At 35.0% G+C, this 12,593-nt stretch overlaps 1 protein-coding gene across 2 annotated transcripts in view; it reads right to left on the reverse strand.

The window, feature by feature from the left end:
* The window catches only part of GRID2 (glutamate ionotropic receptor delta type subunit 2), a 1,533,206-nt gene that overhangs the window by 622,719 nt on the left and 897,894 nt on the right, over positions 1-12,593 (reverse strand). For both annotated transcript variants that reach the window (XM_059172726.1, XM_059172716.1), the window contains exon 5: positions 7,327-7,380. In XM_059172726.1, the coding sequence (XP_059028709.1) occupies positions 7,327-7,380 (54 nt within the window). The remainder of the gene's footprint in view (positions 1-7,326; positions 7,381-12,593) is intronic.

The raw sequence follows: 12,593 nt of genomic DNA on the forward strand, positions 1-12,593 counted from the left end.
GGGCACATGCACCCGAATATTATAGCAGCAATGTCCACAACAGCCAAACTATGGAATAGAATCTAGATGTCCATCAACAGATGAATGGATAAAGAAGATGTGGTATATATATACAATGGAATACTATGCAGCCATCCAAAGAAATGAAACTTTGCCATTTGCAATATGTGGATGGAACTAGAGGGTATTATACCAAGAGAAATAAATCAATCAGAGAAAGACAGCTATCATATAATCTCTCTGATATGTGGAATTTGAGAGGCAGGGAGGGGGGATTGTGGGGCAGAGGAATGAAAAAATGAAACAAGATGGGATCTGGAGGGAGACAAACCATAAGAGACTCTTAATCTCACAAAAACAACTGAGGGTTGCTGGGGGGTGGGGGTTGGGATAGGGTTGTTGGGTTATGGACATTGGGGAGGGTATATGCTATGGTGAGTGCTATGAAATATGTAAGCCTGATCATTCACAGACCTGTACCCCTGGGGCAAATAATATATTATATTTTAATAAAAATAATTTAAAAAATAGGATTGTGCTATCTGCAACAACATAGATGAACCTAGAGGGTATTATGCTAAGTGAAATATGTCAGACTGATAAAGAGAGCACCGAATCCTAACCACTAGACCACCAGGGAAGTTTGTCAGACTGATAAAGACCATATAATTTCATTCAAATTTGGCATCTAAAACAAAACAAAACAAACATAAAATGAATAAGCAAAAAAATAAAAGGCAGTATCAGACCTATAGAGAAGAAACTAATGGTTGCCAGAGGGATGAGGGTTGGGGAGATGGGCAAAATGGGTGAAGGGGGGAGGAAGCTACAGATTTCTAGTTATGGAATGGATAAGTCATGAGATTAAAAGGGATATTATAAGAAATATAGTCAATGATATTATAACAGTGCTGTAAGATAACAAAAGATAGCTAAACTTGTAGTGAGCGTAACATATTTGTTGAATCACTGTATCATACACCTGAAACTAATGCAATATTGTGCATCAACTAAGTTTAAATGAATACATAAATAGATAAGTTAATTAATTAATAGGTAGTATAGGAATATTCTGAATTCACCTTCTCACTTGGACACATTGAATCAACAGCTGCATATGGAACAATCCCTTCTGAAAAATTACTGGAAATCAGCTGAGCAGCTACCCCACAACAAAAAATTAAAGAGCTTTATCAATACGGGTAGGAGAGGCAGAGGTGTGTTCTTTCCAAAAAGCCCACCCCCAGCATAGTGACACACAGTTGAGAGGAATCTCACAAATACAGAGCTTGTCTCTGAGAAGCAAGGGGTCTATGCTCCATCTCAGGCATCCCAATTCTTAGGACCTACAATGGAGAGATAAGCCCTCAAAGTGTCTGGCTTTGGAAACCAATGGGGCTTACATCTAGGAGCCCCAAAGAGCTGTAGGGAACTGAGTTTCCATTTTTTAAAGGGTGTACACACAGACTCATTCACCTCAGGACCAAGTGCAAAAGCAGCAGTTTGAAAATCATCTAGAGTATATTTGAAAGAAATTCATTTGCTTATCTTAATGCATCTGCCAGAAGGGCAGGGGCCTGTTGGCCTCTCTCTGGAGATGAAGGTGCTGGTGGCCACCATTTTTGCAATGTCACTTTTCCTTGCTAGTGCTGTCAGGTGTCTCAGCCCTTCACTCTCCTGTGGTCCCACTAAAGCCGGCAGGCATGCCTTACCCTCACATTAACCTGTGGTCCTGTTAAAATCAGCAAATACACATAGTCCACACACGAGACACCCTCTGAGCAGTTGGCTCTGAGGTCCAGGGGGTGTTGCATTCCTGGGCCCCATGGGATTGAAACAATCAGAGAGACAGTTCTTGGCAGGTTACCATCCCCAGGTCATAGCACAGAGAATAGACTGAAACACCTACATCTTCCTGTGAAGAAAGCCTATTTTACTTGTCCTGGAACGTCAGTCAGAAAGGCAGGTTTCAGGATTGCCACATACCCAGAGGCTACATGGGCCAGATGTTGCCATCTTTGTGCCCTTGCTTCACTACAGCTTGTCAGTACCTTCAAGAAAGGAGCTTATACATTTGTCTGAAACCCCAAATTTTACAGCTGTCAGCAAGGGAGCCCCTCTACATGGACTGGTCTGGATGCCAGCAGGGCTTACAATTGTGGTCCTACAGAACTGTATGTATTTTCATCCTTTAAAAAGTGGTGCCTGAGCATCTGGCACCGAATAAGCATGAAACTAGGTGCTAATTTGGATCCCTCCCTTTGAAACAGTGGCAGAGTTTGGCACAACTTCAACCAACTGGGACTGATGAAGAATAAATCAGGTTGCTTAGACAATCACAAAGGTTTCACAGGCAACTAAGAGCTAGGGCAGGGTTGAATGACAGTTCATCTTCTACACAAATCCACTCATGCAAGACTGGGAGAGAAAGCTATACAATACATAGTAATAAGCATGGTCAAGCAAAATGAAGAAACAGAGGAATATATTCCAAACAAAAGAATATCACAAAACCCCAGAAAAAAAACCTTAATGAAACAGAGATATTTCATTTACTTGATAAAGAGTTCAAGGTGATGGTCATAAAGATGCTCACCAAACTCAGGAGAAGATAAATAAAAACTGAGAACTTCAAAGAGAGATAAAAAATATAAGAAAATACCAACAGAAGTCATAGAGCTGAAGAACACAATAATTCAACTGAAGAATACACTGGAAAGCTTCAACAGCACACTAGATTAAAAAGAGGAAAGGATCAGTTATCCTGAAGATAAGGCAGTAGAACTCATGCAGTCAGAGCAGCAAAAAGAAAACCAATCAAAAACTAAAGATAACTTAAGGAACCTATAAAATAAAATCAAACTGAACAAATTTGCATCAGAGAAGACCCAAAAGGAGAAGGAGTGAGAAAGGGACAAAAAAACTTATTTGAAGAAATAATGGCTGAAAAATTCCCTAACCTCGGGCAGGAAATAGACATTCAGATCCAATTAGTCCGGAAAGTCAAAAAAGAAGAGGAACCCAAAGACAGACACACCAAGACAACTTATAATTAAATTTCAAAACATAAAGCTAATAAGAGAACCTTAAAAAAACAGAGAAAAAGAACTTATTACATATAAGGGAATGAACAAATGAAAATGGAACTGTAACATACCAAAATCTATGGGTTGCTGCAAAAACAGAAGGAGAAATTAAGAAAATAGTCCCACTCACAACTGCTTAAAAAGAAGGAAATATCAAGAAAAAAATTTAACTGTGGAAGTGAAAGACCTGTATACTCCAAACTATAAGATATGGAAAACATAAATTGAAGAAGCACAACTAAGTGAAAATGTATTTTATGCTGATGTACTGGAAGAATTAATATTCTTAAAATGTCCATATTACCCAAGGCAATCTATAAAATCCTTGCAATCCCTATCAAAATCCCAATGGCATTTTCACATAAATAGAACAAACAGTCCTAAAATTTTGTATGGAAACACAAAGGATCCTGAATAGCCAAAACAACCTTGAAAAAGAAGAACAAACTTGGAGACATCATACTTTCCAATTTCAAACTATATTCCAAAGCAACAGTAGTTAAAACAATGTGGTACTTGCATAAAAACAGACACATAAATCAGTGGAACACATTAGATAGCCCAGAAAGAAACCCAGGTATTTATGGTCAGTGAGTTAATTTAGAACAACGAGCCAAGACTATCCAACAGACAAGACAGTCCAAAATAAATGGTGTTGGGAAAATCGGACAGCCATACAAAAGAATGAAATTAGAGTCTTATACCATGCACAAGAATTAACTTAAAATGGGTTAAAGATTTGAATGTAAGACCTAAAACCATTAAGATCCTCTAAGAAAACAAGTTGGAAAGCTTTTATTTTTTTTTCAATTTTTTAAAACTACTTAAGAAAAAATGTTTATTATAAAATTTTGAAAATATACAAAAGTAGAGGGAAATAATGAGCCCTATACCTCTATCTTTCAGCTTAGAAACTACCTATATTCTTTTTTGTTTTTGTTTTTGTTTTTATTTTAATTTTATTAGCATATAATGTATTATTTGCCCCAACAGGTCTGTGAATCATCAGTCTTACACCATTCACAGCCCTCACCATAGCACATACCCTCTCCAATGTCCATAGCCCGACCACCTTATCCCTCCCCACAAACCCCCCGGCAGCTGTCAGTTTGTTTTCTGAGATTGAGTCTCTTATGGTTTTTCTCCCTCCCTAGTTCCATCTTGTTTCATTTATATATACAAAGGAATACTACCGGAGCCATCAAAAAACTGAAATTTTGCCATTTGCAATGATATGGATGGAATTAGAGGGTATTATGTTAAGTGAAATAAGTCAATCAGAGAAAGCAATTACCATATGATCTCTCTGATATGAGAAATTTGAGAGGCAGGCCTGGGGCTCGTCCGGGGAAGGGAGGGAAAAAAGGGTGGAAAGCTTTCAGGTATAAGTCTTGGCCAGGACTTTGGATTTGACTCCAAGACTAGGGCAACAAAATAAAAAAACTAAGAAGTTAGGACTACTTCGAACTAAAAACAAAAACAAAACAAAACAAAACAAACAAAACTTCTGCACAGTGAAGGAAACCATCAACAAAATAAAAAAGCAACCTTTTGAATGGGAGGAGGTATTTGAAAATCATATATCTAATAAAGGGTTAATAGCCAAAATATGTAAAGAGGGACACCTGTGTGGCTCAGTCAGTTAAGTGTTGGACTCTTGTTTTCAGCTCAGGTCATGATCTCCTGGGCATGAGATGGAACCCTGTTGCCAGTCTCTGCACTCAGTGAGGAGTCTGCTTGAAGATACTCTCCCTCTGCTCCTCCCCCTACTCGTGCTTCCCCACAAAAATAAATACATGAATCTTATATATATATAATTATGTTTATTATTATATATATTATTATATAAATTATATTTAAATATAAATATATAGAGAACTTGAACATCTCAATTCCAAAAAACCAATCTGAAAATGGGCAGAGGATCTAAACAAACTTTTTTCCACAGTAGACATAAAGATGGCCAACAAGCACACAAAAAGATGCTCCATATCACTAATTATCAATGAGAGGCAAATCAAAATCACCTCAGTTCACCTCACACATTTTAGAATGGATATTATCAAAAAGATAAGAAATAATAAGAATTGGGAGGATATGGAGCAAAGGGAACTTTTGTGCAGTATTGGTAGGAATATATATTGGTACAGCCCCTATGAAAAACAGTATGTTGTTTCCTCAAAAAATTAAAAAAAAAAATACCATGTGATCCAGCAATTCCATTTTTGGATATTTATTAAAAGAAAACAAAAACACTAATTTCAAAAGATATAAGCACCCCCCCCCATTTTATTACAGCATTACTTACAGTAATCATAATATAGAAGCAACCCAAGTGTCCATCAATGGATAAATGGACACATACATACACAGAGACACACACATACAGAATGGAATTCTACTCAGCTTTAAAAGAGAATGAAATCTTGCATTCTCAACAACATAAATAAACCATAAGGGTATTACACTAAATGAAATAACTCAGAGAAAGACAAATACCTTATGACTTCACTTACATGTGAAATCTTAAAAATTAAAAAAAAAAATGAAAAAACAAAACTGAGTAAAACTAATAGATACAGAGAACATATTGGTGGGAGCCAGAGGAGAAAAGGATTAGGATGGGGTAATGGGCAATGGGAATTAAGAAATACAAACTTCAGGGGTGCATGGCTGGCTCAGTTGGTTAGCGTCTGCCTGTGGTTCGGGTCATGATCCCAGGGTCCTGGGATTGAGCCCTGTGTCAGGCTCCCTGCTCAGTGAGAAACCTGCTTCTCTCTCTCCTCCCCACTCATTCTCCCTGTACTATTTCTGTCTCTCTCTCAAATAAATATTTTTTTTAAAGGAAAAGTAATATAAACTTCTAGTTTTAAAATAAATAATTCATGGAGACATATAGCATGTGACTATAGTCAGTAAAATCATATCACATATTTGAAAGCTGCTATGAGAGCATATCTTAAATGTTCTCTTCACAAGAAAAAAAGATTAGCTTTGTATGGTAATATGCGATAACTAATTGCGGTAGTCATTTTAAGTGTATGTGTATATATGTGTATATGTTTATATATATAAATTTATATATATATATAAATTCATTTTTATATAATCTTTGTGTTATATACCTAAAACTAATATGATATAATATGTTAATTATTGTTAAAAAAAAAAAGAATGGTGCCAAGATTCTACCAATGTGTAGAAGACACAACTTGAAACTTTGAATTATTTTTATTTTTCTGTGTAAAATCATTTACCCTCCATGAACCTCATTCCCTTATTGTTTCATAGAATAATGTTTAGTATTCAACACATTAACATGTGGGAAACCGTTCTGTGGACTTTAGTGTAATATAATCATTACTGTATTACCATTTTTGAGTGTCATTTGTCAGCATATGTTAAGAGTATGAGATAAAATCTCACTTAATTTTTATAATGAGCTTATAAAGTAAATATACTTACTGTGCAGATGACACAGGGTGATTATATTACATATTCATAGTAACACAGCTAACAGATAAACAGTGCTTTCTTTTTATTCATAAGTAATAGGTATGACGTGAATACCAGCTCTTGTTGAGGACAAATTCATGTGATCTCATTATTTGTCCATGACTGATCTGCTCATTATCCTTTCCAATTCCTATTGGTAGGTGCCAATGGAACGATTTATCTCACAGAGTTCTTATGTTGTAATGTATCCTTAATCTTTGTATTGTTTTTTTACAAAAATCAATAAACTTTCATAAGGCATTTGACAACTTGGTAGATTTTAAAATAGTTGTATTTCATCATGAAAAGAAAAAAATATCTATTTTTTATTCATATTCATATGCTGAACTATTTAATCCTTGTGTAAGGGGGGTGGATATAAAAGTTCTAGAAACAACATTAAAATATAAATGGAACACAAGTACTCCACTGGGAGGAATTCACTTTGCTTACAAAGAAGAACTGTACTTTGTATAAAGATGATTTCCCGAAGCAGTCAGCGTATGCCAGCGGAAAAGACTAAAAGATACTCAGTGGGAAGATGATCTCCATTTATCTTATTCATACAAAGTCATTTATAATTTTTTAAAACTCCTTATTCTATTTTTAGTTAGCATCCAGTCAGGAAGCTCAAAGTTTACTTTGTGTTCTATTTCCTCTTAGGATTCCAAGGCCATAGGAAATGCTGTGATTCACTGTATGAAAACAGGACCCAGAGTTGACAATAAGGTTTAGTTGGTGTTACCTCATTTATAATGATCCAGTGACAGTCAAAAGCAACCAAATTAGTCTCCACAACCTAGAACAGAAAACAAACCAGCTGTCAGTCAGCATTAATAGTGAAAACCAAACCAAACCAAATGAATATACTTGCAAATGGCAGAGAAAAACAAAAAACGAAAACAAAAACAAAACCCATATCATGTGTTAGAAAGATCTTTGTTATTAAATTAAAGATGTAAAACTGTTAGCCGAACACCACAGAAGCTTTTGTGTTCAACTTGCGGATGCACTGTAGACTTGCTAATTAAGTTTGAAAATAAAATTCATCACAAGCCTAGAAAAATAGATTTCAACTAAAAAAATAAATAATACCATACAGTGATTTAACTGGTAGTTCAAATCACATTTCCTATTTCAAGTAAAGTTTGATGGCTTTCTATTCTATTTCTACAGTCTGGCTCTAACATTCTTATCTTCTGCTATTTCCTTATGTAAATGCTTGCTATTTTCTTAAAGCAAACTGCTCTGTGTTCTGAAACACTTTGTGCTGTGTTCTCTAAGGAGATCCAATTGTAAAGTTGTCTGAATGTAAAAACTAAAAGCAATAAAGATTATATTAACATTAAGTTGTGGGTGGATAACTTCAGTAGCTTTTAGCTGCTAATTACATAAACAAAATTTATGCAAAAGGAAAAACAAACAATATATAGGTCGCAATCTTGACTGACTAACTTTGAATAAATGGATTCTAAATGATTCTTGGCTTGGGCTAAAAACTGTAAGCTTGGTCACACACACGTGTGTGTGTATGGAGTGTGTGTGGGCATGGTGGGGGCACAGTAAGGTAGAGGTAGCCTTTGTATTACTTTCCATTCTATCCAATCTTATACATATTTTAAGGTATGTTTTTATGATTCATGCTGTGGGGCATACAGGCCTATAACAGGTGACACTGTTTTATAAAAGATTATTCTCATATTTTCAGCAATAATGCCCACAGATCGGGTTTTAAATGAAGATTCTTTCTAATAACTATCAAGGAGTTGTTATAATACTGTGATTGTTTTGTTGGTTATTCTTCTTCCAACTGAGAAATGACTGTTGAAAGATGCACTGAATCATGAGAATTCCAACTGGAAATATATTTCTTGTATGATTCAATATTTTCTGAAAGGATGTAGTTACTTCCAGTATTTTTGTTTTAATTTTGGTATAAATTTTGTACTATTTCAATACGTATCACATCTGTCCCTATGAATTTATTGAAGTATATAGATAATACATCACCATATAAGTGAAGATGTTATTTATTTTTAATTAACATCATTATTATCATCCTTTTTTAAAATACATATATTTTCCATTTATATGCAAAATAATGTAGAAAATATGACTTTGGCAGTTTTCAGTTTTAGAAATCACTTTATGCCATTAAGGCCAGCACTTATTTCTAATTTTATGATTATATTTCTTTAGTCATCTTAGACAAATCAATCACTAATTTATTAGCAATAAAAAGTGTTAAAAAAAAAAAGTGTTCGAAAATAAGCAAGGGCTCTTAGAATTTAAAGAAATACAAACCAGAAATTCTGATATGAAGAAAATAGTTTTCCAGTTAAATAGAGTGACATATTTTTTTTTAAAAAGCCCGTGACTTAAAAAAAAAAAAAAATGACCAAAATACGGTAATAGCTAGAAGTCAAAGAGAAATGAAAGCCAAAATATAGATTGAAAGAACCTACTGAAACAACATCAGCAGTAGAGTGAGGAGATGGCTCAGTTTAGCTTAAATTGTCTTCATGCCGATAATCTATACCATTTGGACAGATTAGGCAACATCTGGGCTCTTAGAACCCTTCATTAACCTGTGGACCTTTTTAAATGAGAAGCTGTCTTGTACAACAGCACTTATGAAAGAGGTAGAAGATAAAGGTTGCAGTGGTAACTTACTGATAATTTGTTTGGACCATTTTCCTATTCATTTTTCACACTTTGACCTGAAACAAACTTTCAGGCAAAAGCATGGCACAGCGTAGAAGTCCAGGCTCAGTCTCATATTTCCATAGAGGAGAAAGGTGAGTATCTCGTCTAAGGCCATGGTTCTATTAATTCTACCACCCTCCTTTGCTTAGGGTCAGCAGAGAGATTATCTTCTTTCACTCCTGTTTTTAATTTCACTCATGAGTATGGATACACAAGCCATTTCATAGTATGAATTTGAAACAAGGAAAGAGATTATTAGCACATTACTGCAGATAAGGAAATAAATCATTTACTACAACAGCTTAAATTCTTGGAACAGACCCTGTTCTACTACTGCCTGATGTGGTACTGTGCTAACCCAGAAATAAACCTCTTGACACATTACATTTTGGGTCTCCTTGTTAGAGTAATTTAGCCTATTTTATCTAATGTAATGCATTTTTATTAATCTTAGCTATGCACCTTTTTCTAACCTTAATAAATTTTAATAAATAGCTCATTAGAGTAATTTTAAATCCCGTGATTTTATAAAGGCATGGTTTCCAAACCATGCAATATTTGGTGGCCTTTTCACAAATGTCAAATATTCAGGCCTTTTTTCATGAGCCCGGTATTCTTTGGGAAAGGAAAACAAATTACGCCAGAAAGGCACTCAAGAAGGAAAAGGTAGATATGTCTGTCCCTTTTATTACATACCAAAATAGGTGTACACAACTCAAATCCATGTAGTAAGGTGGCACCCTGTTATAAAGAAACTCTGAAGCTTTTTTATTGGTATGTTGTACACAAAATGTTAATGCTTCCATTCATCATCTGAGGAGGAATATACTTTCCTTAGCTTTATGTTAACATCTTTATGCATAAACAATGAGCTGGCATGAGTTATCTGATTTCTTAATAATTGAGTGTCACTAAAAGTAAGTGATATGAGAAAGCTACTAATTAAAATGGTAACTGATATCTGGAAATGGAAGGAGCATTTACAAAGGGGCATAAAAGATGACAGGCACTTCAACAACCTAGACTTTGGAAACCTGGTAGGCTTTGAGTTCTTTCACTTAAATGACTAGAACAGATATACTGTACAGATAAAAATAAAATGTATTACTATACCTATACTAGCATATAGCATGTGACTTTGCATATATATGCATCCCCTTCAGAAAAGTAAAATTACAACCAAGTTAAAAGAAAAGATGGAGCGATAATGTGGTTTATGCTTTCCGCATATTATCACACTGAGCTAACACATAATGAATATTCTTAGGAGAAACATATTTAAATAAAAAAAATTCACAGCAATTTGTGTGGATAACAAAAGGCACCTAGATATTGTAAAGCAAAATCAAATCATCTGACAATTTTTCTATTTTTTTTTTTAGTAATATCAGTCCCTTTTCACCTGATATACCTCAGTCTCAGTAACGCTGTATCAGACTAGCAGCATTACTAATGTGAAGGACTGAATTCTGGATAAAAGATTAAGAAGTGATTGTAGATATCCTAGAATTTTTTAAACCTTTATATTTATTTTCACAGTTACATTAGAACACAAGGAGGGAAAATTTTTTCCTTTCCCCATCTTCCTTACCTAAGTATCTCATCTCCTTTTTCAGCAGTAAACATATCTGAAGCCAATGAAATAGATTAAGCAATTGATTGTTGTTGTTTTTTTTCACCAGGACCCTATTTTACATCTGAGCTCATTATTAGAATTGTGTGTTCTCATTCCGAGGATTCTTATAATTGTCTAGCAAGTTAGTAAACACTAATTGTATTTCTTAATCCAAAATTTCAAGAAATTTTAGATTGCTATGAAGTATTGAAGATCCTAAAAATTAATTTAAAAATTTATTACCATAACAATAAGAAACACTCCTTGAAAGATCATATTATGCTGGAGCTATTCAGTCAGCATTATACTTGGGCAAGTCAGCAAGAAAAATACCATCGAATGGGGACTCCGGTATGTTTGGTATTCAAAATAACAGAAAGGAAATATGGATTTTCCTTCCTAATCTGCTCCTCCTCTCCTTCTTACCCCATGCTTCTCTCTTATCACGAGGCATGTGTATATTAGTCATGTAAAGGAGCATGGGGTATGTTCATATAGAGTTGCTTCGACTCTGATACAAAGCACATAGTTATAACAAGTGAGACTACCCTGCCTCCCAAGAAGTTGAGCTTATTTTAAAGGAATTGAGCAAAAAAGGGGGAAAAAATCAAGCCCTGTCAGAAAGACAAGCGATGAGTAAGGACAGACCATCTGTCACTGGCAGGAACTTTAGAACTTCTGAATCTTTAGAAAAGCCTGACAATTTATCACCATGTCTTCCATCATTTGTCCTTAAATCTTCAGATGTGCTAAATATAAGACAATCGGAAGCAAAGAAATTGCCAGAGCATGTATCTCACTGGTAATAAATGTGGAACAGTTCCTACGAGCACAGAGGACAATTTAATTGACTAAACAATAACAGCAACATGCTGTTTTTCACTCAACCTTGTGGCTTAACTAAATTAAACTTGTTCCCTTTGCAGGAGGCACTAAATATTACACGTTCATACAAAGCGTTCCAGCACTCTGTACACCTGCAGCAGTGAGGATTTCAGGTGTTTACTTCCTATTCCTGTCTATTCCAAATCGCCAGGTGGAAACATGCTTGGGGAAGGACACCAACAGTTACGCTGGAACAAGCGGCCAGAGAAATATTAAAGAGCTCTTCCCCTCCTGGCTCCTCATCTATAGTAAGACTATAGCTTATATCTCTATTTCTAGAACTATATTCTGTGAGATACTACCTCCACTAAAATTCATAAACATTTGGTAGCAAGTAGATTTAGAAATGCTAGGTTAACCAAATTAATAGATGTCACTACTGCATCACTCCCCAAAGAATTAAGCAGGTTAATATCAATACTGAAAGTAATTAATATAAAATTCATATTAATATGAATAATATTGGGGGACATATGGCTTCAGACCTATGAGTGTGAGCTCTAAAGTAAGAGTCAATGCCTCCGTTTTCTTTCAGTGTGACTTTGAGGAAATTACCAACCCTATAAACCTCAGTTTCCTCATTTGTAACTAGGATTAACACCATTGCCTACGTAATAAAATCATAGTGAAGCTCAAATGCAACAATAGTAGATTCTCAATAAACACCAACTCTTCCATTTTAATGAATATGCTTTATGGAATTCCAGGAGGAGATATTTGGAATTGGCATATTCCAAATTGATCTGACTCGTGGGGAGACCAATTTTCTCCATTATAAATCCTATGGGATTAGTATTTGGGGAAAT

This window comes from Mustela lutreola, chromosome 1, assembly GCF_030435805.1.
Source record: "Mustela lutreola isolate mMusLut2 chromosome 1, mMusLut2.pri, whole genome shotgun sequence".
NCBI lineage: Eukaryota > Metazoa > Chordata > Mammalia > Carnivora > Mustelidae > Mustela > Mustela lutreola.